Genomic DNA, 27,313 nt, shown 5'->3' with positions numbered 1-27,313 from the left:
AAAAGGGCTGGCACCTGAGGCTGTAGGAAGGAGACTTTCAGGAGGCAAAGAGGAATTGGCCTGGCTGGGAGCACAGAAGTAGAGGCAGTGGAAATGAAAACCTTAGGGAAAGGATGGGAATCACTGTTCTAATGTATGAAAGTTAGGGGGAAAATCCTTTTCCATGTGGTTGTTCTTCCGTTTCTGGATTTCTCGATCAGAAACATCTGGTACTGGTCACCCTTGGATGCAGGACACCAGACAATCAGGAGCATCCCTCTAGGAGCAGCAGTCACCTGGTTCATGTGCTGCACAGTAGAAATGCTTGTAGCTGTCAGGACTTCCTGGGGAAAGAAAGTTCCCAGAGCTGCTCAGTGCTCAAGATGACAAAGGCTCCAGATGTGCAGTGTGCTGGGAAAGATGTCCAGCCACTTCTTGAAGGATTTTATAAATAATATTACTATTTATTATAATTATATATATTATATAGTATTATAACTGTGATTGAAACAGTTTCTGATAGACTGTTATCACAGTTTGAAAGTAAATTTAACAGAAGAGTTGGGTGGTACAGTGGAAAATTACTCTGGCAAACAGTGATTCCCACCTTTCAAATGCAGTGAATAAACATTTCAGCAGGGGCAGGAATGCCACTGAAATGCTCTAGGTGTGGCATTTCCCTGCTAAGCAGCATTCAGGAGAATTGTATTGAATTTCCTTCCCCAAATCTGTTCCAGAAAGAAAATGTGATGTGCCAGATACCTAATAAATGGGTTACTGTGCTGACAGTCTTACCATTTGCTCTTCAACAGAAGCAAGTAATTTGAGCATCCTGGTAACTTAAGTGCTGTTCTCTTATCTCTGCAAAATGTTGGCCTGCCGTATTAAAGTGACCTGACTATTTGGCCACCTTAGATTCAAAGTTTCTGATGTGTTTGTCTAAGTAGGCATTAATTTATCTGAAAATTAACTCTTCTCCTGTCTTCCAGGTGAATGCCCCATGAATGTCCATGAATGTGCCATTTATGGTGGACAGAGACCATATGCTGGCTACAGGCTGCTCCTGTGCTCAATACTACATTTCCAAAGTTTTCTTTTTTCATTGCTTATTGTTTTACCTACATAGTGAATCTACATATAGCTCAAGGTGAAATATCAAACGCAGCTGGGTGCACTTGTTGATTTGATGATCATTATCAACTCAAAGATAATGCTGGGTCTCTCCTGCAGTAGCTTACTACAAATAGCACACTTCATTCTTGAGCACAGAGGAAAGATTGAGAAGCATTTGCCTGAAGTCAGGGGTTTTTAATAATTTTATTTCACCAGCAAATGCGAGTGGATGCATCACTAGAAGAGGAATTAATAAAATCAAAGCCAAAGGTTATGAATTTGAAAGCGTAACAGAGCCGTGAATTACTGGTCAGCTCAACAGCAAAGCCTCTCTGTGTCTCATCTGGGATTCCATTCAGATCAGCTGCCAGAGGTGATTTTAGGACGCTGAGTTCTGTAGTTCTCTTATAGACAAGGGCGTCCCACCTCAGGTATCTGGGCTCATTTGTCTGAAGTTACATAGGACAACACTTATAATAATTGTCTTTGCACTTTGGCACATATCTGAAAGGAAATGTAAGACCAAAAGAAATAAATGGAAAAGAAAGTGTCCTCTTTCAAGTTCTTTATTGCACAGAAGGAGGAATCTGTGCTGCCTGCGCAGTTACGGTCTGTAACAACTGCACAACTATGCAGAAAGGCAGAATGAGATTTTGACATTAAGAACCTGCCTTGAAAACAAAATGAAACCATTAAAATCCATTCTAAATATGATTAGTGATGGTAATAAAACGTTGGCAGGGTGAGAATTCCTTATATTCTGTTCACAGATTGTAACACTCAGCAGGTTGTCTGAGCATAAAATCTCATACAGACGTACAATGGATACTGACTGTTTGGAAGTTAATTGGTTTGCCAAGCTCTAATTTTTCACTGAACCTTATGGCTTAATTAGGATACTTGAGGAGTCAGTTGCAAGGAAAATGTGCTCTGGTTTACGGAGCTCATGTTTCTTTCTCTGACTGTGCTTCCAAGAACTTCAGCAGGTAAAATTAGCAAGCAAACGCGATCACTGGGAAATTATATTCTCTGGAGCTTTGTTGTCAACAGCTAAAACCTGAAGGCAGCATTTTTGTATATGGCCGAAGCCAAGGCTAGTTTTAGTATCCTGTGCAAAGAATGGGGGAAAACGATCACCTCAAGATGTCGTCTGAGGACGAAGAACAGCCTGAGAGCCCTCCTGGCTCCCCTTGGTCTTGGGTAAGATCTTATGCCTTAAGGTTGCATAAATAACAGTTTAAAGCTGTAGGAAAAAGTAAGAGACTGTGCTGTATGAGCCTGGGTAGAACTGAATAAAACCAGCTTTCTTAATCTCCTAGCAAAGTATGCTTATGCTTCTGTTTCAGCTTTACCTGTAGATGTTTTGAAAACATTTGAATGGTGAAAACCTATTGCTTCTGTTGTGTATGTCAGGTGCTGCAAGAAAACCTGACTGATTCTGTACCATTTGCTTTGCTGTCTTACTGGCTCCGTAAAGCAGCACTGTGGAAATGTACCATTTGGTGTGATGGAGGGAAGTGATTTAAACAGTAGCATAAACCTTTGCTCTAAACATGTGTTAAGAAGAGGGTCAGTGAGACTTTTATTACAGACACAGAAATGCATTGCTGTCATTTTTTTCAGTAAGACAGAAACTGCCTTAATACAAAATATGGTGCACCAGTGCTCCACTAAGCATTGTCCTGTGGTTTAAGGTTCTGGCTTGATGCCTATTGATACCAGAGAGGCTGTGGTAAGGCTTTCTGATGGGAAGGTAAGGGATGTGTTCATCCTGATAGAACTTCAGATCAAAACAGGAACAGTTCTACTGAGTGGTTCAGGAATTCTGCGGGTTTCAGAAAAAGAGGGTTATGCAAGCAAGGCTTTCAATTACTTTTTAGAAAGCATATTTGCTAGGATTGTGATTAAAAAATAAATAGATCTTGACATTAGTATTTATGTTTTCATTTCATGATCTTAAATTTCATTATCTTTTTATAAACATACGCACGTATGATTTTTGTGGAAACATCAGCGTTTGAAATGCTTTCTGATCGTTGGTGGTGAGGCACAAGAGGCACAGTGTCTGTAAGCACTGAACTGACATTTCATGCAGGTGCTTGAGGAGTTATCAAAGAAAATTATTTTTGAAGGTAAAAAGCATAGAGTAAACTGTTTTAGCTGACGATAGGACTGTGGATTTAAAATTGGTTCATCTTTGGAGGAACATGCAGGGAGGATAAAAAAGAATATCAGTTGTTCTCGCTATCAATCCACAAGTTGCTGACGAATAACAGGATTAGTGTGTAGGTGAATATCTATTTTTGAGGTGTAGGAAAACAATTTATAGATGTTGACTTCTTAATTAAATTAAGGCTCTATTTTCAGTTAAGATCCCATGCAGACTGATCAGAATGGAGTTTGGGTGTGGATAGAGATGTGCTGAACAACTAGCAGATGGTTAGAGCTCTAAAGAACTTCTACACTGGTGGTACGGTAGTAAAGGTTGAACCTTCCTGCCATTATCCCATGACATGTTGCTGTGACAGATGACATCAGAGGGGCACTCTGACACAATGGAGTCTGACATGGAAGTGCTTATGTAGCAAAGGTGTGTCACTGAATGCCTCTGTGAGGAAAAGATGGCACCCACTGACATTCATCAACACTTGCTGAATGTAGATGGAGACCAAACAGTGGATGTGAGCAAGTGAGGGGCATTTCAGCAGTAGTAGCAGTGATAGAGGGTCACCTCCACTGGTGCAGACCATTCTGAGTGCAGCACGCAGGCTCTTGTTCATTGCTTGTGAAATGAATGGTGGTGACTGTTGAAAAATGGTGTTTTGTAGCTGAGAATGTGTTCTATCAGTGCTGCTACGCTCACTGCATCTGTAGTTTCCATGGAAATGAATAAGATGCATTACTTTCAGAGTGACTTACATTTATTCAATAAAAACTAACTCTGACTATGGCTAAAAAGCTTCAGCAGATTTCTGGCTATGAGCTTTTATTAAAAATTAAGATGTTCTGAAAAACCAAAGCAAAGCAAAGCAAAAATAAAATGAAAAAGAGAAAACAAAAAAGCCAAGACTGTGGTGTATACGTATGTACTTTAGTTTAAATTTCCCTCTGGGAATTTCCTTCACTTATAAGTCTCCCCAGTTCTGAAGAAAAACCATGGATTCCACTGAGCCATGGAACATTCTATTCTGTAACAAATGTGGAAGTTTCATTACAAATTAAATAAGCAGTGTTATTTAGCATATAAAACATATCGTATTTTAATAGAAATAGATATTCTAAATATATTTGAAAGTGTTGGTGTTGGCCTCTAGGTTTCTGCTAAGAACTTCAGAGAAGCCCATTTCTCTCCATAGATTTACTGAAGTGCTTCTGTGTGTCTGCAAATCATGCAGTAAATAAAAAATTCCCTTAGGATGATGAGGGAAGACTTGATTTGAGATTTTTAAAAGCTCATAATGAGGAGTTGTTCAAATAAAAGATTCCATAGGTATGCAAGGATAAGCATTTGAGTCCTTAGGTTAAACTTTGAAATTTAATGTGCAATTAAAAAGATTGCATGCTTCCAGAAGCAAAAGTACTCTTTTATAAGCATCTAGGCTTCAAAACTCCTTATTTACCACAGCATTTCAAGAGGATCACATAAGTATGATTACACAAGGACATTTTATTTCCATAAAGATACTGAATGAGATTATATACTTCTCCCCCTTTCATCAGATGAATAAAGGAAAATTAGGGAGGGAAGAGTTCGGTTGGATGTCAGGGGGAAGTTCTTTACAGAGAGAGTGGTGAGGTGCTGGAACAGGCTGCCCAGAGAGGTTGTGGTTGCCTCAAACCCTGGAGGTGTTCAAGGCCAGGTTGGATGGGGCCCTGGGCAGCCTGGTCTAGTATTGAATGTGGAGGTTGGTGGCCTGCATGCAGCAGGGGGGTTGGAGATTTATGATCCTTGAGGTCCCTTCCAACCCTGGCCATTCTGTGATTCTGTGAAAAAATGCATAACATGAACTTCAGACAAAGAAATTACACATCACTGAGAGAAGCCAATACATCATGGTGAGGATGGTGTAGCTATGATTCGGACTTGAAAAAGATACTTAGGAAGGCAGTTTTGTGGCAATTATATAATAGATTAGGCAGAAGGAAAAGTTTTACCTTAAAAACCTGCGCAACCAGTTCAATTTCTTTTCCTTCTTTTTTTAACCACCCACTGGCAGTGTGTCAGCAGATGAAGTTTTGATAAAAACTGTGACTAACCTGTGTGGCTGGAAATAGGACTGTTAGGAATGGAGGATGCTGCCGGAGCAGTGCGACCTGCAGCCCATATTGCAGCTGGCTGACACTGGTTGTGTTACACTTGCGTATCTGCCTTTCTAGACCTCATGTGAAGGTAAGATGATTATAAATTCTCTACAGTGTCATAGTCGATCACCACAAATTTGTATTTACAATGCAAAGATGGATTCACTTTGCTCATTCTTGCACCAGGTCTACACTGAGGAAAGGGATGAGCTGATGGGGGCTGCCATCATGGGCACACAGAGGCTGAGAGCAGATTCCCCAGAATGGGAATGCTCTGGCAGTCAAAGGTGTCCCTCAAAGGCTCTTGCCCAGGAAGCCTTCTGAGGTGGCATTGCAAGGCTGGGTGGTGACACCGAACCTAATTCCTGTGGCTTTTGCCTACAACACCAAAATGTCAGCAGGCCATACATCACCACAGGGTGCTGGGGTCATGATGGGTGTGTGCCAGCCACACAAACCTGACTGCCCATTTTGTGACCAGGAAGCACACGTGAGGGGCTGTGGCAGGAGCTAGGAGAAGGCCTTTTATTCCCCTTGATTGATTTGTTTGGATTCAATTTTTTCATGCTCTCATCAGTTCACCTGGGGGTTGTTTACTTTGTTTTGAAGGCTGTGCTTGAAATCCCCGTGCTTTGGGTTGGACAGTTGTCTTGTTAAGTGGGGGAGGTCACGAGGCTGCTCTGGGGATCCTTGGGTGTAGGGTCACCTGCTTTCCAGGGAGAGCCCACAGCGAGGTTTTGTACCTGCTAACAAATGATAGTGTGGTTTATGCAGATTTAATTACAGAAATATCTAGGAGCACTACCTTATCTGGTACTCAGCCCACCTTCATTATCTGAAACTTTAGAGCAGGGCTGAGCCTGCTAAACTACAGAGGACACAAAGATCTATGCAAATTCCTGCACGAAAATTCCCATGTAGCCTTGGGCAAACATCAGGTTTTATTTTCCATAATTGCCACTTGTTACAGAGAGCTCTGCTCTGAGATCCCAGCTGAAGACCTTCATGCTTTGAGGAACTTTTTGCTAACAAAGTACTGCCTTTTCTTCATAGCACACTGCTGGAGGTCAGCAATCACTCTGTATCTGGGGATCATGTCTCATAGAGCCTGCCCTGTCTTAATATAGACTTGCAAGTTCACAAGGACCAAAGGATGTGAGCTGGTAGGCAAACAGTATAGAAGCTACCAGCTGCCTTGCCTTCCACTCCTTCCTGTCGCCTACACTGCCACGAGGCTTCTTTTTAGCAGGATGAGTAAGCTTTAATAACAACAATTGTTTCCATAAATGCAGAGAGTGTTAATCTCCCTGTTGCCAGTGTTCCTTGTAGTGATCACTGACAGGTGATTCACTTGCAACTGGATGCTGCACCATTTCAAAGTACAAATTTCAGGAGCCGTGTTCAAATGACTGAACAAAACCTACAGCAAGCTGTCGGCTGCATTTGCAAAACACTTCTAAAAGTGTTTTGGCTCTAAAAGAGGCTGCCTCAGCATTCAGTGAGCACAGACCAGGAAAATAATCTCAGAATGTTCACGGCAAAATGGTTCAGGAAATGCAAAACTGGCTTTTACCTTGCTCAAAATGATATCTGTGTGTGTGTGAGTATGGAAATGGGAGCAAATGGTCTTGTGGATGCCATCACCTTTACAGTGCTGAAATAATTAAGAAACTGTAAATGGAGCAAAGATTGCGTGGCTTCCTTATGTGTGTGCATTCTCTTAATATGAGGAATTTCAGAAGCAGGTGGGGGCTTCCTGTGACGCCCAGTTCGAACCTGCACAGTCAGGGAAATATCCACTGCCTGGTTGTTTTTGGGGATGGCTGAAGGGTGTAGACACTCATAAAGTTTGATGATTTGCTTTATAAAATGGAGATACTGAAAGTTTTCTGTGCACCGTGTCCTTTGGGGGCGCTGAAACTCCCTCTCACGCAGGACACTTGTTAACATGCCAGTGGCTTTTGTTTAGGTTTTAGCACCTGAAGTTAAACATGAAGCAAGTCAAAAATTTTGAAATCATGTGTTTTTCATGAGGCCTTCAGGGAGGTGAGGTCTCAGTAGCTATGAGGGATCCGGTGGCACTGTCAGAGCACTCAGGAAATGAAGTCAAGATCATATTTTCCCCTCAGAAACACTGCTTCTGAGCTCTCAAAATCTTCAACATGTGGCAAGCTGTGATTTTTATCTTTACAGCTTCCTAGGAAGTCCATCATACAAACTGCAGACCACACCACAGTAGATCGATCACTTGTTGAACAGAACGGGTCTATAATACAGGCACTCTTACCAGGCAATAGAGGAATGCCCTTTCATAGTAAATCCTTCCTTCTGAAAGGCCAAGAAGAAAACTGATGGATGGATTTATTTAGTTCCTGTATTTTCTCGCCTTCTCTTCCTTTATTCTCCCTTCTGTCTTCTGAATTTCATGAGAGCCTCAGATCTTGGAGCAATGCTGATTTTACAGTCATTACTTAAATGTACTACCTGAATGTACTACTGCAACATATGAGAAATTTTTCTTTTGCCCAACAAACAAGGGGAACACAAGGGGCAATGGAAGCATATTGCTACTTCTATTTGCTTCATTTCTTCAGTGGCAGACATCCTAAACTCGGAGCCTTTCAGCTAAATGAAAGATGTGCATGTTATTTGATTCATGAATCAGGTGAATAGTTTAAAATTTTTCTTCATAAATATTGATCCACTTTCAAACAGTAACCTGTCTTCACAGCCACAAAGAAAACATGTTCTTTTTTTTCATTCTAACCCAATCCTTCCGTTGTTTTAAATTCATTTATTTAATAACATCATTGTCTTCCAGGTCTAAATAGACACAGTGCAAAACTCTATAATGTAGATTTAAAAAAAATTTTTTTAATCTTTTTTTGAATGGCTGTTTCACCATGGCTGACTGCAGCGATTTGCTAGTATCCTCTGAAGCCCTGCTGAGCCACTGAATATCATAAAACAAAATAGATATTTTCAATGAATTATTATGAACAAGTTTGCAAACTCCAGCTGTAGGAGTTGGACAGACTGTGTTGCTGCCTGAAACCTTGACAGCTGAGGATTTCTAAAACAAAAGTGACCTCCAGTGGTCACAGACATTAGTCATGGCTGAGGCCTTCTGTTTCCCTTGTTAGAAAAGAAGCAATGGGATAATTCTCAATCTGTGCCTTTTCTAGCATTGCCTCCTATGCCATCATCATTGATTAAACTGTTCCTTATTTCCAGTTGCTCTGTGTACATATGGGCTCGCTAACCAGAATGAAAGTTTTTCATTACTTTACCTTTTCATCAGCGTTGTATACCTCAGGAATGGTTTTTTTTTTTGGTTGTTTTTGTGTTATGCTTGGGTTTATCTCCCCCATAATCTTTGCTCAGCTTCTGTGTGTAGTACAGCTTTGGTGCTAATATCCCCACATAGAGTGGAGTAGAGTTTTGAGTAAACAAATAATTTGAGAATATAATGTCAAACATCTCAGGGTTCATTTTCAGGTATTATGCTAGCAATTAGGAGTTCTGCAAAGCTTTGCTAATAAAATCACTAACTTTCCTTTAAAATCTGAAAATCTGATACATTTCTCTGTGGACTCATCTTTTCTTTGGTGTTTGAAGGCAGAGAGATATAAGGCAGAGGTGTAAGTTGGGGCTTTGTTGGATGTCACAGAATCAAGAATCATAAGGGTTGGAAGGGACCTTTGGCAATCATCCAGTCCATGGGTATCCAATTTTTTGGTTTACATGGGCTGCTCTGAATGAAGAGGAATTGTCTTGGTTGACATTATACATAGGTCACTAAGAAAGTAATGCTTGGGTTGGACATGCCTCATCTAGTCCAACCTCCCTGACAAATCAGCTTCCTAAGGTAGGTTACACAGAAAAGCATCTCAGCAAACACCTCTGAGAAATCTGTAGAGATCAAGGATCATCTTTCAGCATACATACGTGAGCACCTTCCACCCCCCAGTTTTTGCTTAGAGGTTTTTGCAAGACATCTGATGGGGAGCTTTCATGCAGAGGAATGCTCAAGAAATGCAGTAGAAATGCACTACTAAAATTATTCGTGTGAAGAACTTGAAGAAGAGTTTTCCCACTGGTATTTAATTATTCTGCATCTTTACATCCTCAGACTGATTTCACTGGCCACGCCCCAACATTTTTGGCAGGTCAGTGAAAATGCAAGTCATTGCAATTTGAACTGATTTAAAGAAATACAGACGTGACCTTTGATAAAAATGTTTGGATGTTCATAAATCCCTTCCGTTGGAAATTTTATTTTGTATATGCAACAAAGGCAATGACTTCAGTGTAAGCCAATTAAGATTTCTGCCTAAGATTGAGAAACAAAGGGCAGCTCTTGGCCTAAACCCTGTGAGGCTGGCCCAACACAGGGTGACAAAGCAACTTTCCCCAGTGCTGCTGGTTCAGCAAACCACTGCAACTTTCTCAGTTACTCCATCTGCTAAAAGGGGATTATGCTAATAACATCTTTTGTAACATGCTTTGAGATTCATGGAGGCAGTTCTTTATGTAACAGAGGGATTGAATAAACAGATTGTGAATATACTAATGCTTTTATTTTCTTCCTATGTAAAAAGCTACATGACAGATGAGAGTTAAAAGGATGGAAGAAGGAGGTTTGCTTATTTTTGTTTTATTCCTCCCTTCTGCTTCCTTCTAGCAGCTTCATTATATTTGTAAAGTAGGAGTCAGTGAAGATGTTCACATCTCTGCAGCGACAAATTTGGATATAAACTGTGTCATAAAGCTTAAGTTTTGCTCAGAATTAATATTCTTTCTGTCTCTTCCCCCTTTCCATTCCAAGGTGATACTTGTGCACAGCCAGGCCTTGATGGTACAGAAGAGAATGTGAACTTTCCTGAGACACTTTTTTTATGTAACAAGCTCACTGATCTCTATCTTCTTCCTCCTCCTTATGAGCACTGCACAAATCTCAGCAGATTAGAATGATACAGAAATCTGTGTTATTCCTGAGGATCTCTGCAGCACTGACAATGAATAGCAGCAAGGAAATGGGATCTTCTCTTGGCCTAACACCACAACAACAAACAAAAAGGTGGTTTATTAATAGGTGTCTGGCAGACTATCTAATCCCAACACTTAATGACTGAAAAAACAAGATGGAGGCAAGTGTCTAATTTCTTGCTGGCAGTTTGTGCCTAATGGGTGACAGGTTAGTGCTGTCAGAGAAGCAACAGCCAAGTTTCTGACTCAGTTTTCTCAGCAGTAAGGGCATCAGGGTAAGAGGGGGAGGTTTCTGTGCCAGATGTAAAAAGTTACAAAAGAAGTGTTAACCCAGCACTAAGTTACCTTTTATACAGCCAGGCACTTTCCTTCTGAAGAAGGTGTATGTAACAGCTGGGCTGCATCCAGCCCAACAAAGCTCTCCCTCAGCCTTTGGCAGAAGCCGCCAGGGAAGAGGGCTGCCAAAGGCCAGAGCCACAAGCCTCCAGCCCTTCCTCACGTGGTGGCTGGGGCTCTGCTTCCCTGTGACCTTGCCTCTCACCTTCCCATGGACTCATTTCAACTGCACCCATGTCAGAGGGAGGCAGAGGCTGCTGCATGGCTTTTGACTACATTTGGGCTCAGTGGAAATAGAGCAGTGCTCCCCCTGAAGGGTTCATGTTCAAGATAAAGCCTTTGGAATAAATCAGTCCTTGAAAATACCTCTACTTCTCCACTGCCTATGGAGAACACTGTCAGCTAGCTCTCTTAGACTTTGGCCAAGGTTAGGGAAGGTGCTGATAGATGGGAATCTGCATTACATTGCCATGCTGGAGCGGTTCCTCACTTTCATTTCTCACTGTCAGCAGCCATTGAAGGACTGACCAGACTTTTGAATCATGATATCACAGAATCATAGAATCATTAAGATTGGAAAAGATCACTAGGATCATCTAATCGAACTTTGGACCCATCACCATGACCACAAAACCATGTTCCTAAGTTGAATACTACTTCAGGAAATCCTCCCTCTTCTGTGATTAAGGAGGACTGCACAAAAGAGAGATTCTGGCACAAGCTTTTTGTTTTGTCCTTTTACAATGTGTAACAAAATGGACCACAATGAAGCTGCTGAGCTCTGGTGAAACAAGCAAGCAATAGTAAAAAAAAGTGAGTCTTAGTGCATGTTCTCCTCCTCTGTAAACCCTGGGAGAGTTTTGACTGCTGTAGTGATTTTCAGCATGCATTTATGTCTGTTTTTCATTCTTCCATTATCCATGAGAGTTTGCTGAAGAAAAGCTGATTTCATTTCATGGCGCTGCAGCCCCTGCTGGAAGCAGTGTGCTTTAAGCACACTGTACAAAGGAAAATGTGTCATATGGGAAAAAACTGCAAAAAATGGTACAGGAGAAAGAACAGCAAGCTGCTATGGAAAGTGCCTTCCTATGACAGGCCAGAGGACTATTTACATGACATTTTAGGGTAGGCCAGGTGGATCATGCTGTAACAAAGCTATGTCTTCCTGTTGATTAGAAAAAGAATCCTGACATAACCGTCTTCATTATGAATGTCCAAGGTAAGTGGGCAGCCCTAGGTTCTGATCTCCCTGAAGAAAGGTGGCCCTGAAGTCAGGGGAAACCATTCTCTATCCTGAAAGACAGAAATGCACACCCAGGCTGAGTCCTTACGTTAAACATCTTTACACTTCTACTGTGGGAACTCTCTTAATCAAGTAAAGTTTTATTTAAACACTAAGAAACCATGAATGAAAACTCTGACCGGAGTGAAACAGTCTCTGAAAAGATGTAGACCTGTGTTGTCACCTGAAGCAGAATTCAAGTAACTGGATCTGTGTGCTTGCTCTTTGCAGAAGTCCCTTCACACAGGAATAATTAAAAATTCCATGAAGGACATCATGTAATAAATAAAAATAAAGAAAATACCCTAGACCCTGCTCCAGTGAACAGATTATCTCTTGTTTTCATTCTGTCACCTCCTGCTCACTTCCTGATCTGTGAAGTTAATTACAAAAATGGATCCTGCTAGCCTTAAGTATTACATCCTTGATCATGTAACTGGATATTGGAAGAGGTTTACAGCACAGATCTCATAGAATCATAGAATCATAGAATGGCCTGGGTTGAAAAGGACCATAATGATCACCTAGTTTCAACTCCCCTGCCAACCACTAGACCAGGCTGCCCAGAGCTACATCTCACCATGTAATTCTTAAACTGTAAATCCAGAAAAGAGAGAGCCTCAGATCATTCCTGAGGGCAGGTTCTTATTGCTGGTTTAGTCCTGCATGTCTTCACTACCACCACAGCGGCAATAGCAGCTCCACTAGTGTAGAAGAGATGATTGTAAAGAACACTGGAAGATATTGCTTTATCCCAGGGTCAGCCAGCCCCACATGGAGCATATGCTGGCAATGTAAACTGTATGCTGTGCAGCAAGGGCATCTGTGAAGCTTCACTCATAGCCTGAAGAAAAGTGATATCACTTGTAATAACAAAGGAGTGCTAGATGTCAGGCTGCTTTAAGCAAAATTCTGAGGAAAACAGGAGGAGAGGCAAAAGGAAACTGTAATGATACAATTCGGTTTCATGTTGGAATAATTTCAAAGCCAACACAATTATTTAAATGTTAAGTAAAGCTCATTAAGCTGAAAGGACTGTTAATGTGATTTAAAATATTTCTAAAGATTCTTAAAGCTTTATATATAAACAAGTATTAAACTTGCAGCACGGAAGTAAAACAGTTCTGCCCTGCTGCATTCTGCGATGTTCCTGCCCAAGAACATGAGTCAAAAGCTTCCTCTTGTTCTGCACACGCTGTTTTTCTACTACTCAGCAATTCTGATTGGCTTTTACGATCCCCTCCTTCTTCCTAGAAATAGTCCTGAACAGCATGTAGTGTTAGTGAGAAAAACAAATCTCATATAACAAAAAGCACACTTAGGCTCTCCTCCTCCCTGTTTTCTGACTCCTGGACAAAATCCAGTAGGGAACAGCTTCCAAAGTCTATTTCTGAACTTGTATTTACTTTTATGTGTACGTAGTCTTTACTACATATGAACCCTATGTTGTGATGCAAGGAACTGGGAACCTTCGTTAACCATGAGAAATACAGCTTCATGACAGGAGGCTGGGGTTAGCTGGGTTGCTCACAAAGCACAGAAGGCCTGTGACAGTGCTAGCCACAATGGAGGTGTCCAAACTTTGTGGCTCACTAAGAGATCATAGAATCATAGAAACATAGAATGGCTTGGGTTGAAAAGGACCACAATGATCATCCAGTTTCAACCCTCCTGCTATGTGCAGGATCACTAACCACCAGACCAGGCTGCCCAGAGCCACATCCAGCCTGGCCTTGCATGCCTCCAAGGATGGGGTATCCACAAGCTCCTTGGGCAACCTGTTCCAGTGCGTCACCACCCTCTGTGATATAGATATAGAATAATTGTTTTTCTTCTGCTATTGTTTCCACTCCAGAAAACTGACCTTGGGACAAAAGTCCCATCATCTCTGTACTACGAAGATACCACATTCTACAAAATGACCTAAGCTTACTCCCTAAAATGTGGCTTTTAAAAACTGAAGGTTACATATAAGACAATTACATATTTTTACAGCACTTAGCAATGTGCGTGTGAGGCTGTATGATTTGACTGCATGAAAGGTTGAAAGAATCATGACAAAGCTATCTATTCTTTTTGTTTTGCCAGGTGGACAATCAGATGAACTTTAATTCACTTGCAATTTAATACAGGCTTATTATCACTTTTTCATGAAGCCTTATCTTGAAACTTGATGGACACATTACTTCTTTGGTACACTTGCTGACTATGGGCTGTAACTTAGTATTTAGATATAATCTCTGGACTCTACGCCACAAACCAAAGTTTGTGGCAAAATTTAATCATCTTCGAATACTCAGCATTCTGATAGGAGGCTTGCTTCAAAGGGTTGGGGAAGCACCACCTGCAGTCTAGAATAACTGTGGTACCGTGTGGAAACCTTTGCCTATGAGCAGGCAAAGTGAGGCAGAATGTGCAGCAAGCCCAGCTGATTTGCAAGGTGTGACCTGATTTGCAAGGACCCAGGTGTGACCATTATGTTTGACTTGCTGCCACTTTTGTACCACACTACAGAAGAAGCTGCATTAATTAAAGGGTTCAGTTCACCACATGTAACGCTCATATGGCTTTTTAGTATGCAGCACTCAGTTTTGTCTGCCATCTTCCTGATCTCAGCCACAGTGTTAAACCTCATGCCCAGATTTACATGAAGAATAAATGGGATCAGAGAAACACTCACTTTCTTACAGCCTTTCTGAAATCCACCCCGCCTCCCCCTCAAACTTTGATAAGTTGTATGCGAACTATGGCAAAATTTACTAGCAAGAGAAAACACTGACAGACTGTGCCTGTGTTACCTGAGCAGCACATAGCAGTACTTCACTTCCAACAATTTTTATGGCTTACTTTTGGATGCTGTGGAACCTGGGGATTCAGCATGTGTCACAAACCCAGTTTCTCAAGCCTGTAAACAAGACTTATCTGGTTTGAGCTCTGCTGTTGTACCTGTTTGACCAGAATATGCCTGATCTAAGCCAATAGCTTCCTAATAGCTCCTTCCTTTTGTCTTTCTGAGGGTCCTGTGTACATGACTGAACTCCTATCTGGTGTAACAGCATGAAAGTGAATAGGGAAGACATACAGTCTGTTCTCTATTTATTGTGTTCATGGGTGTAAATCTCACTTTCTGCTGATTTTCAGATCCAGCTCTGAACCCCTTGACCTCATATTTAACAGGAAGTGCCTGGACAACCCAAAGTTCGCTACCAGGCTGAGACCAAAATGCAAGGACACACATGGAGCAAATAGCAGCACCAGGCAACTTCTCAATTTGCCAGATTTTTGCCCCTCACTGAGGATAAGGCAGTCATGCTCCACTCCTCACTGTAACCTTCCTCTGGTGAAAGGTGTTTGTGGGATTTCTGGGTGGTTTGGTGGTAAGCTGCCATTTCCAGGCATGACCACAGAGCTGCCCTGGGCACAAGAAGGCAAGGAGGCCATAGGCCCTGGAAAGGTAGTGAGGGTGTGATGATCAGGTGATGTGGAAACATCACCTCATGAAACACCTTTTGGTAGCCTGGGGTAGTGCCTAAAAGGAACACAGCCAGGTGCAGCATTAACTGCAGTGATTAGAATGTCTGTTAAAAGCAAGCAGAAGGCGTGACAGTGGGGCCACTTTGCCAGCCAATGGAGGCAGCATTCAGATGTGCTCCTTCAGCAGAATTGCGTGGTGAAGATGAGGAAATGGATTCAGTCAGTCTTCAGTAGATGCATCATAAGCTTTCAGATAAACAACTTCTCGTTTTATCTGCAGGTGACTAACATGAGATTAAAAACGGGAGGAAGCTCAGGCAAAAGAATTAAGTTAAAGCTAAAGCTGGATATTCATACAGAACAAGTGCGTTTCTAACACTGGCCCTGTGATCTCATGCTTTAACCCTGTGCTGGGATGAATTTAGTGAAGTGTCTGGCAAAATAATTTACTTGCTGTGTAGCATTCCTCCTCCAGTCCTTATTTCTACCTTTACCTCAAAGTCACTCTCAAATGTGATTAGAAAACTGCTGTGCCTGGCCTGGGCTCTGCTGCAGGTCAGAGCAATCTAATTGTCCTTTACTCCCACAGCAAGAAGACTGGAGCTCTAGGACAAAAATGCAAAACATTTTTTAGCTTAGAGACTGGACTACTACAAACATTCAGCGTAGTCTAAATTTTAAAGTGGTTTAGGAACATGAGATAGAGCAAAATGTAGCTATCGGTACTTTCAGCGGTAACGGGGGCAAGGGGGACACAGCCAGAGCTGCCCTGGCCACCGTGCTGTTCTGTCGGGGCTAGACAAGTAAGGGTGTTCCAAATCATTTGGGATCTTCCTGCCCATGGTTACAACCATGGCTATAATTCATTGTGACCTTGCAGCTACTGAAATGTTTGTGGATAATGGCTCTTTTTGCTGGGGACAGATGTTGAAGGTCAAGTGAGGCAAGAGAGCAGAAAGAGTTTCTTGTTGGGCCTCCTCAACTTCACACAATGCAGCCTGACTATGATTTTCACATTACAAAGGACATAAATGGTGCTTTAGTCCCACATGTGACCTCCTACAGACCAGCAGCTGCATTTTGTAGGCTTTTTGTACAAATATAGATAGTAATGCTTTGACTCTAGTGAACTAAGTTCAGACCTTTTAGCTAGGAACTCATGCAGGTTCTGACAGAGCTCTCTTTAAGTTATGTTTCTGACATAGTTTCTGAGAATATTAACCCATTCTTTGAATCACTTATTGATGACCTAATCTTCACCTGACTCTAGCCACACCTCTCCAGGAAAGCTTAATCTTGTCTGTCAAATTTGACTATTCCAGATACTATAAAATGGTTTTATTTCCATACCAGGAAATCATCATTTAGAAAGGAATTTGGTCATGCACTCAATCTATGATTGTCATCTTATCTTATAAGAGGTCATTCCTTCTTTGCTGTTGAAAAGAGACTCTGTAGTGGAGATAACATCACCTCATCTAAGAAACTAGCTCTGTTTATGTGGGAAAGAATAGATCCGCTGCTCAGAGCTATGCACCCACACTAGAGAAAATGTAAGTCACCTCTGGGCATCAGAGGTGGGTCTTATAATCATTTTTTTAAAATCAGATGCCCTTCAGGGGAAGAAATAGGTTGTTTCTCTCTGGTACCAGCAGGAAGGAAAAGAAGACACACTCTGTGCACTTAACTACATTAGGAGGCATTATTACCATAAGAACCAGATTTAAATGAGGTGAGTAATTCACAAATGAGTAACTTTGTTTACAACATCTGCTGCAATCAGCGTGATGAGTTAATCAGTGGTCAGGTGATGTCATGCAACCGAGTTGGAAGTTTGAGACAGAAGAACCTTGCAGATCACCTGTCCTGTTCCTGGGTTGTTCTGTCTTTGTTCCCTGCAGTTTGTGCCTGCTCTATTTTCTCAGTCAGATTCAAAGCATCTCATGTGACAGGGTTTCATTACCAGTTTCTGAATTTTTCCACTGTGAGATTTCATTATTAGGAAAGAGCTCCTGAAAATGCAGCCTCATCCTGCTGTCTCATTTTATCACACAACAACAGAATACAAGGCTGGAAGATACTTAGTGATCATCTGGTTCATTTCTATGCCTAAAGGCAAATTCAACAAGAATTACAACATTTCTGACAAATGTGTGTTTACCCTGCTCTGAAAGATCTTAGCCTCTTCCTGTAATCCATTCCAGAGCTTGCCTACCCCAATATTATAATTTTCCTAATGGCTAAATGCTTCCTGTTGCATTCTGTCCCCTCGTCTCCCTATCTCTTCCAAGGAGACAAGGATTGCAGTTATGACATTTTCATTTTCCTTGTAATTTTTTACACATGCTAGTGATGGGATGAAATACAGACTAATTTTTCTCCTGCGAATGTCATGTCATAACATGTTATCTCTAAATCTTCTCGTCTTCTATGAGCTGTAAGAATTTTTCATCCCCTGATTCTTAAACGTATCATATTTAGCTGGGAAAAGTACACCTTGGCTTTATGCTTCCAGATGGGCAAGACAGGGTTATAAAGTCTCTACTTAAAAAAAAAAAAAAAAAAAAAAAAAAAAAAAAAAAAGCAGCAGATTTGGCTTTGCACCACAAGTTACAGTTTTGTCTTGAATATTAAGTACTTTTCCCTAACAGCTGAGGATGACATTATTCCTGTTCAACAGCAGGAGAACTGACCAACAGTGCTTGTGATATACACATAGACCTACAAGAAAGCTCAGGTAGCTCTGAGACCTGAGACCTTGGCTATATGGCTGCAAGTCAGCTAAGCAGTGCTAGGGTTTTGATGCTTCGTGGCATGATGTAGTCACTTCCATATTATTTCAGACCCCCAATATTGGCTGGCCCCTTTCCAATGGCCTGTTGGAAATGCCTTGTGCTCATAGTTGAGGCTGGGCTGGGGCTACAGGCATGCCAGGTACTGGTCTGGTCTACCAGCGTCAGGGCAGAGATGAAGCTGTTCCAGCAACTCCACCTGCCTCCTGCCTCTGTTTAGTTTTCTGCTACAGGAATAGTCTTGTGTCCTATTTCACTGGCTTAAGCACAAGGTCGTCATCTCTCTGCGTTAGCTTTGTTCCCTGAGGTCAGCAGATGCTAGCATAGCTGAAGGAGGGATTTAATGCACTGTGTATCTGCATTAAAACAATTTTAAATCATGTCAGTTTGCATTTCCAAGCCTATTATATAGGAAATGCAGATAGTTGATTTGTAACAGTCAACTTGAAAAAGATGACACACTAAACATTGAACAAAAATCATTCAATTAAAAACTACTTTTTTCCCATTGATTACAGGACTAAATGAAAGCTGCTTAGGGTTGTTTTTCAAATGCAAGCAAGAACAGATACTAGGCAACTCTAAAGATCAAATACTTAACTACAACATTAACTGTTCTTCTAAACAGCTGGCAGGGATCCTGGAGAGTCCCGTGGTTGTTACACCAGCGCACAAAGAATGTTTCACAGGACTGTCTCTGATCAACGTTTTTCAGAGGGACTGAATGAGAAGGCAGCAACACTATTGTACAATTACTGACTTGTTGCAACACACTGTTGACTTCTCTGCTAATGAAATGTACTGTTTTCTTATGGCAGTTCCTAGTATTGAGTTCTTGAGATTTATTTCTTTAATCTTGGACGTGGTTTATGGGGAACTTTGTTATTAGTAAAGACAAAGTCAGCAGGAAAGGAAAAGTAGGAGAGAAGGAGGCAACGAAACAAAGAAGAGAAAGAAAAGGAAAAATCAGAAGTCAGTCTACTTTCATGAAAATAGCTCTACCTATCTGAGCTATTTTATATCTGTGTGATCTGCACATTAGACAGCAAAAGTTGGGGGAAATGGAAGAAGGAATGAATTAGTACAGAAAACCCTTCAGAGCTGATCCTTCCCATCTCCAAAGCAGATCTCCTGGACCCAGCAGTGTGCAGAAGTAGCAGACTGCTACCCCAAGGGGTTCTGCATTTCCCAGGTGATTTCCTGTGGGAAATCCTGAGGCTGCAGCCAAATTGTAGGGCAGGCATTTTCTGGGGAGTGGCACTAGTTGTAAATCCCCAGACACTGCATCTATCTACAGCTCTTTGAAAGGGTAGATAATAGCAGGACAAGGGGAAATGGTTTTAAGTTGACTGAGGGAAGATTTACGTTGGATGTCAGGGCAAAGTTCTTTACAGAGAGAGTGGTGAGGTGCTGGAACAGGCTGCCCAGAGAGGTTGTGGATGCCCCGTGCCTGGAGGTGTTCAAGGCCAGGTTGCATGGGACCCTGGGCAGCCTGGTCTAGCATTAGATAGGAGGTTGGTGGCCCTGCTGCAGGGGGGTTGGACCTTGCTGATCCTTGATGTCCCTTCCAATCCAAGCCGTTCCATGGTTCTATGATATGATTCTATGATCTGGAAAATCTGGGTTTAGTTCTAACATGGACAGGACAGAGATGGAGCTGATACCTCTCTCTGGGAGGTGGAATTGCTCCTAGAATTCAAGAAGTTACAAAAACAAAAGACATACAGGAACTAAAGACTCATAGGTCAGTCTCAGTAAAATAGAATGGAACATTGCCTAGGAAAATACAGGGCACATATAACATACGAATTTTATAAGCAGTAGATATACAAGCATCAAACACATAAACACTTAGTGTGAATTTGATCTGCTATTTCATGTTCCATATACTTTGTGTTAACACTGAGCAGTTAACTGCTGTGTTATCTTCAAGCCACCACCTTGTTATTAAAGCAACAAGATGCATCTTGAACCCAAAGAGGCATGTGCAATTGGAAAATGTTACTATATTAAATTCTACCTTTGAATACAACAGGCACCTGCATTTCAATTAATAATTTAGCTTGTGAAAATGTTTCTGTTCATTTCCTAATTGGTGCAACAATATCATCATTTTTATTCTACTTCTGAAAATAGTCTGGTTAAAATAATGGCAGATGGAAAGAGATCTGTTTCTAATTCTGTTGCTAGACTTCCTTTGTAACCCAAAATAAGTCATTTATTCAGGGTGTATCTCAGTTTCTTCATTTGGAAAATGGAATTAATAATACTTCCTGGCACATAAGGTTGTTTAAGAACTTGGTACATTGTGTTTGAATAGCATGGTGCAATCCTTAATGGAAGGTGCAAGCTATTATCATTCAAGTAGACACCAGAGACCAGTGGTGATCCTCAGAGATCGGTGTTGGGACCGGTATTATTTAACATCTTTGTAAGAGACAGTGGGATTTAGTACACCCTCAGCATCTTTGCAGATGACACCAAGCTGAGTGGTACACATCAGAGGGAAGGGACGCTATCCAGAGGGACCTAGACAGGCCTGAGAGGTGGGCTCATGTCAACCTTGTGAAGTTCAACAAGGCCAGGTGCAAGGTCCTGCACCTGGCTTGGAGCAATCCCAAGCACAAATACAGGCTGGCTGGAGAACAGCTTGAGAGCAGCCTTGAGGAGAAGGATTTGGCAATGTAGATTGATTAAAGACCTAACATGAGCCAGCAATGTGCTCTTGCAGCCCATTAGGCCAACTATATCCTGGGTTGCATGAAATGTGACCAGCAAGTTAAGGGAGGTGATCCTGCCCCTCTACTCTGGTTTTGTGAGACCCCACTTGGGGTACTGTGTCCAGTTCTGGAGCACTCACAAGAAGGACATGGAGTTGTTGGAGTGCGTCCAGCAGAGGGCCATGAAGATGGTCAGAGGGCTGGAGTGCCTCCCCTACAAGGACAAGCTGAGAGAACTGGGACTTTTCAGCCTGGAGAAGAAAAGGCTCTGGCTCCTTATAGAGGAGGAAGTTTTTCACTCAGAGGAACAAGCTGCTCAAGGAGGTTGTGGATGCCCCATCCCTGGATGCATTCAAGGATGTAGGTCTGAGCAGCCAGATCTAGTGGTTGGCGACCCTGCCCATAGCAGGGGGGTTGAAACTAGATGATCTTTGAGGTCCTTTTCAACGTAGGCCATTCTATGATTCTATGATTCCATGATAAGATTAAATCCTACTGAAAACAAACAAACAAACAAATTAAAAAAAAGCAGAAAGCAACAACAACAGTAATAGAAAAAAAATACAAAAGTTGAGATTGTAGAAAAAGAGAGAATTGAGAACATCTCTTTGTACACTAAAAAGTGAGGATTACACAAGGGCAATGTGTTTCGCAAAGGAATTGCAGAAGAGATATGCATTACAGCAGCCGTGTTTGAAGTACAGTAATTGAGGCCTGGGTACATTAAATTCTGTGCATATACATATAATTCTGTGCATTAACTGTATTGTTCATCATTATTCTTTCTTTCAGATTCTATTGATGAAAGATCCTGGTTGGATTCGAAACGTCTGGACTCGCAATCTAAATGTAAGGAATACTGTTCTCTCTGATTTTCACCTCTAGTGCCTTACAGCAGGCCTAGCTTGAAGCCAGGCAGGTCCTCAGGAAAATGGGACAGGGAGGAATTAATGCTTGGCCACCTTCCAGTACCCAGCAGAGCATGTCCCAGTGTCATCCTTCAGACACAGTTACCATATGTACCATATGCACCTTGGGGTACTATTATTGCTGTGAAACTGTGGCTCTCACATGGGATGGTACTGGCAGGATAAAAAGATGGAAACGACAAAAGAAAAGAAAGAATAAGAAAAGGAAAAAAAAAAAAAAAAAAAGGAAATTTGGCACTTTGCCTGGGCAAACAGAACTTTGCCTGGGGAACAGAATAAGAAAAGCTGTGTCACATGTTATGAGAGACACATCCAAACAGAATTCACCCAGATTATTATAATCACCCAGGCCCTGCTGCTGCCCTCCTGGAAGGCACATCTGTGAGGCAGTGATCTTGGGACACAGCCACACATTGGACAAAAGGACCTCTGAGGAGCTTGTTGCTTCTGAGAGGAAAAAAAGCCTCTTCCCACCTCAGATAGAGAGCTGCCATCACTGAGTGATTTGTGAAGAGAGAAAAGGAAGCAGAGCCAGGAAAGAACCTGCTGACCTCCTGTGTGGCTCTGGAGCTACCCCTCAGCAGTGACCTACTTGTACAGTGATCGTGGGGCAGAATAGTTAGAGGCTGATGTGTTGAAAACATGTGGGACCACAGCATTTTTACCTAGCACAAAGCAGTGCTACTCAAACACATCTGTTTCACTGAATGATTGGAGTCACTGCAGATTTCTGTGTGGTTTCACAGATGTATTAGCCTGGGTGGAGTGTCATCTAGCATAGCTATATTGCTATCTCATGTGGATCCTGCTCAGGTGCTTTCATGCTGCCTGTATTAGCGCAGCATAGGAGATATGCTATGATTTATGGAGGAACCTTCCTGATGTAGGAGTCTTTGGGTGACTCACGTGTAGCTCCTATACCGGGTAGAGCCTGCCAACTTTTCAGTTTGTGTCTGACAGATGAAGGTTAAGATTTCCATGGAGCTATGCCAACACAAATTAAGGATTTAATCCATACAATGAATTTGATATTAGCAATGTCACATAAACTAGATGGGAAGTCTGAAATGAGGGTGAGGTTGGCTGCTGTTTGCCTGGGTTAGGTTTGGGTGTCAGTTTCAGCTGCTGAGCTGCACAGACAGAAAGATTCATGGGAATTCACAACGCAAAGAAAACAAAGAGGGAAGGAGCCCCAGTTAGCAAAAGGAAGCACAAAATCCAAAAATAAAGGCAATGTGTCATGTGAACTTGTATAAAAGCTTGAAAGAAATGAAGATAGTGCCTTCTTGTAGTAAGATTATACTTCAAGAAGTATCATTTTTTACTCAGTCCAGAGCAGAGGAGGCTGAGGGGAGGCCCCATAGTAGCCTCCATGGCCTCACAGGGAGCACTGAGCTCTGCTCTCCGTGACAGCAAAAGGGCCTGAGGGAATGGAATGGAGCTGTGTCTGAGGAGAGGTAGGTGGGGGTCAGGGACAGGCTGTGCACCAGAGGGCAGTGGGCATGGAACAGGCTGCCCAGGGCGGTGGGCACAGTCCTGAGTGCTGGAGTTCAAGGAGCGTTTGGACACTGCTCTCAGACACAGCATTTGGATTTTGGATGGTCCTGTGTGGAGCTGGAGGTTGGACTCTACGATCCTGTGAATCCCTTCCAACTCAGGATACTCTGTGGTTTTATGTTGTGTTTGGGAAAAAATTTGAATTCATTTTTATAGCTCATTAGTATGCACTTTTCCCTAGACTACCCATAATGTAGCATGGAAATATCAAAAGAAGATGGGGAAACAGTTCTGTAGATGTGCAATATTTAATACATGCTACAGGGAGGGAAAGTCAAGTGAATCAGTGAACCACCAGAATTTAGAATATAGAAAGGATATTGCAGACAAGAGATACGTTTGCACTAAACTGTCTGTGAGCAATTCTGCAGCCTAAGGTATGAAACAGAAAGTGACAAAAAGACATCAAACAGAATCTGCCACAGGAAACAGAATTAGAGAGGCTAAATTACATCTGATGAGGACAAGATAGGTGATCAACAAGCATGATCCCATCGCATGCAAACAACATGCAAAACATACAGCATGACTGAGCTGGGCTGTCACCGATGGCTTCAGGGGAGGGGCATCTGATAGCAGCGGGATGACTACACAGGCAGGCTTTTTTGTTTGTGCCCAAATTGCAGGGTGTGGGTGGTCATGGGGAAAAACAGGGTGTCTGAGGAGGCCACATCAGAAGCAGGCAATGTACCTTGATGTGACTCTGAGCTACCTGTGGGTATGACTTTTTTTTTTAAATTCTGTTAAATAGAATTATTTTCTGTATTTTCTGACCGGGCTTTTTCTGACCAGGCTTCTTGCACTGCTGCAGAGCTTCATGCAAAACACCATCTGCTTGCCTAGATTAGCTTTTTTATAAAAAAAAAAAACAAAACAAAACAATTCACCTGTTACAATGAGCAGGACCCTCTGCTTGTTTAAATCTACAGAGGTCACCGGTTTGAACAGGATTATACTGCTTTGTGTGAACTGAGTGCTGGGCCTGAGTTCTCTTTGTGCATGATCTGCTGAGCACAATGCTGCTAACTTGCAAATAATAGTAAAATGAGCTTGTCTTGCTTTTGTAGGCAGAAGCTGCTAGGTTTGAGACCATTCATGGTCTGTAGATTTGTCTGCAGGCAATAAACTGTAGGGTAAGCTGTAACAAGGGTAGCAAGTCCAGGGCAAAGTCTCTGACATTCTCAGTTTGCATAACAGAATATGTAAAGCATACAGGCTGCCAGGACAAAGGTTTTCTATTCCAGAATGTGCTAGACCTAATGAAATGGATTTAACTAATTGAATTAAATGATTTTAACACTGAATTAAATGATTCCCATGGACTTATGCAAAATGCTTGTATGTAGGAAACACAAGTTTACGACAAGTTTATGGAGCAGGGAGAAATAATTTTCACAATGTGCTAATTCCTGAATACAGCTATTTTATTAAAAAAACAAAAAACAAAAAACAAAAAACTGAAATATATATATACATTTTAAGAAAAGTTCATGTTTGTAAGTGCCAGTGCTTGTAAGCTTTTTTCATATTGTGAGCAGAAAAACATGGAGATGGAGATGACCTTCACTACCTTTTATGTAAGGGTAGGCTCTAGAGAGTGGTAGTAGGGAAGAGAGTTGATTAGGGTTTCTTTTCCACTATTTTAATACTTGACCAGCTAAAATTGTTTTAGGTTTCTCAGTTCAATGTTGAATTAGATTTCCTTACAAGGGATTTTTGCCTCCTGAGAGTCATTCAAATGCATCACACTTTTTGGCCAGATTATATATCCATAATGACCTCAGGTGTTCCACTTGCAAAAATCTTGCGTGTTTTATATATAGATTCATTTATGTGTCAAAGTCTTTGTTTAAATGTTAATATTTAGATAGTGAAATTTCCCAATAGGGTAAAATTTCAGTTTTTGTTCAGTTTTCAGTAAAGCAGAAAAATCAGGAAAACACTTTAAGTATGCAGGTTGCAGTTTCTGTATTCAACACTTCCCTTTCCAAATTCAAATTGGTTGATGTATTGTTTGTCACATCAAACCTAAGTTTAGTTTTCCAAATTTTTCTTTTATACTGATAGAAATTAAGTTCTGCTTAATTACAGTTCTAATATAACATTAATTAGCACGTTTGGGGATTGCTTTGCCACAACACCTTTGGAGAGACTACATTTGTTTTGACATCAAGATATTTGAAGGGAAGCATTTACTACTGAGTTATCATGGACTCTTCTCCCATTCATAGATATTTGAACATGAAACTGGAATAAAATACTTTCATGATTTTGCAAAGCTAATCGTATATACTAACTGTTTAAGTACTCCAGATGCAGAAATCATAAGTGAATTCTATTCCTTACACAGTGACCCATAAATATCTGTATGTTCTCACCTATGTAAAGAAAGATAGCAAGTAGCAATCTGAAATAAATCACAGTATTCCTGCTTTAAAATGCTTGACTCAGCGGCACCAATGAGAGTTTTCCATATGCCCTGAGCTTAAACCAGTGAACATGCTTAAATAGGAGAAAGATTGCAGTAAACTTTATATACCGATTAACTACTTGGACTCGATGCAAGCCATTAAAGAGCATTTAATGCCCTGTGACTGCATTTAACTTTATGTCTCAACTTGTTTCTAGGACTTCGGTACAATCTCAGTTATTATCTTTATCAGTAACAATATAATTTTGAGAATAAATGATCCTAGAAACAGTATGGTTAAGTTAGCTCTGACAGCACAACCAAAAGATTGTTTAAACACCATATATTCGTTAAACATTGCTATGCTACAGGCATTCAAAGGATGACTACACTTCAAATCCAGAACAAATACATGCTTGTCATAAACTGTGATCATTAAAATCCCAAGAGGAGAAGTGCAAAGAAAATGTCACTAAGACGGGTTATCCCCACAACAGTATTTCACCTCTCCCTGCAAACCTCCTAATACTTATTCAGAGGCTAAAGATCAGAGAGATTGGAAACCTGTGCTGCTAGGTGCTGCTGCCAGGCTAAGGTCTCACAGCACATGGGAATGAACAAAAAGACAGTGAGGAAAGACCTGAGGGCCACAGCTGTTGATCAGGCTTGCACTCTCTTTCCTGACTTGCTGTTACAGAAAGCCCTGAAGAAGGAAAGCTGACATGTTTCAGCTGGAGGTGCAGGATCCAAACCTGTTGCACAGATTGAATTGGGAAAAGTGGAAAAGAGCTTTATTAAGAAATACAGATATGTTTTTTAAAAATGCTGTAACCTGGCTACATACTACCATTTCAAATATTGAAGAATCAGAAAATCACAAAATTTTAGGGGCTGGAAGGGAACTGTGGAGCTGATCAATCCAACCCCCTGCTAAAGGAGGTTCCCTACAGTAGGTTACACAGAAAGGCATCCAAGAGGGTACTGAATATCTGCAGAGAAGGAGACTCCACAACCTCTCTGGGCATCACAATGTGATGCTTTACAGACTCCAAGCAGTATCTTTCTAGACCTGTTTGCTAAGATAATTCAATATTCCTAGGCAATCTGATGTAGACATGTGTGAATAAAGCAATGATCTTCCCAACAGAAGAAATTGGTTTCTGAATATCCTTTTAGGAATGGGATATTTTAAGATAACTGTCGTAACTGTTGTAACTGTTTGCAAAAGATACAGAAACAGCAAAGAAAATATTATACTCTGAGAAATACAGCAGCTTTGTTTGGAGTTCTCAAAGCATATTTTGTAATATTTTGTTCCAAACAAACAATGCATTTTGTTTTTCATTTGCTGTGCTTTGAGAACAGTGTTCTGGGCAATAGCTCTTAGCCATGCACAGAAACATTGGATTGAAGGAAAGGTAGCTTTTGGG

At 41.4% G+C, this 27,313-nt stretch overlaps 1 protein-coding gene across 1 annotated transcript in view; it reads left to right on the top strand.

Moving 5' to 3' along the window:
• The first annotated feature begins 2,121 nt into the window (after positions 1-2,121).
• Positions 2,122-27,313, top strand: part of LPIN1 (lipin 1) — a 75,074-nt gene continuing 49,882 nt past the window's right edge. The window contains exons 1-2 of the mRNA XM_048934729.1: positions 2,122-2,292; positions 21,780-21,836. Of these exons, the coding sequence (XP_048790686.1) occupies positions 2,212-2,292; positions 21,780-21,836 (138 nt within the window). The 5' untranslated portion in view covers positions 2,122-2,211. The remainder of the gene's footprint in view (positions 2,293-21,779; positions 21,837-27,313) is intronic.

This window comes from Lagopus muta, chromosome 2 (genome assembly GCF_023343835.1).
Source record: "Lagopus muta isolate bLagMut1 chromosome 2, bLagMut1 primary, whole genome shotgun sequence".
NCBI lineage: Eukaryota > Metazoa > Chordata > Aves > Galliformes > Phasianidae > Lagopus > Lagopus muta.
The sequence above is the reverse complement of the archived record's forward strand: the minus strand, read 5'-3'. Positions and strand labels throughout refer to the sequence as shown.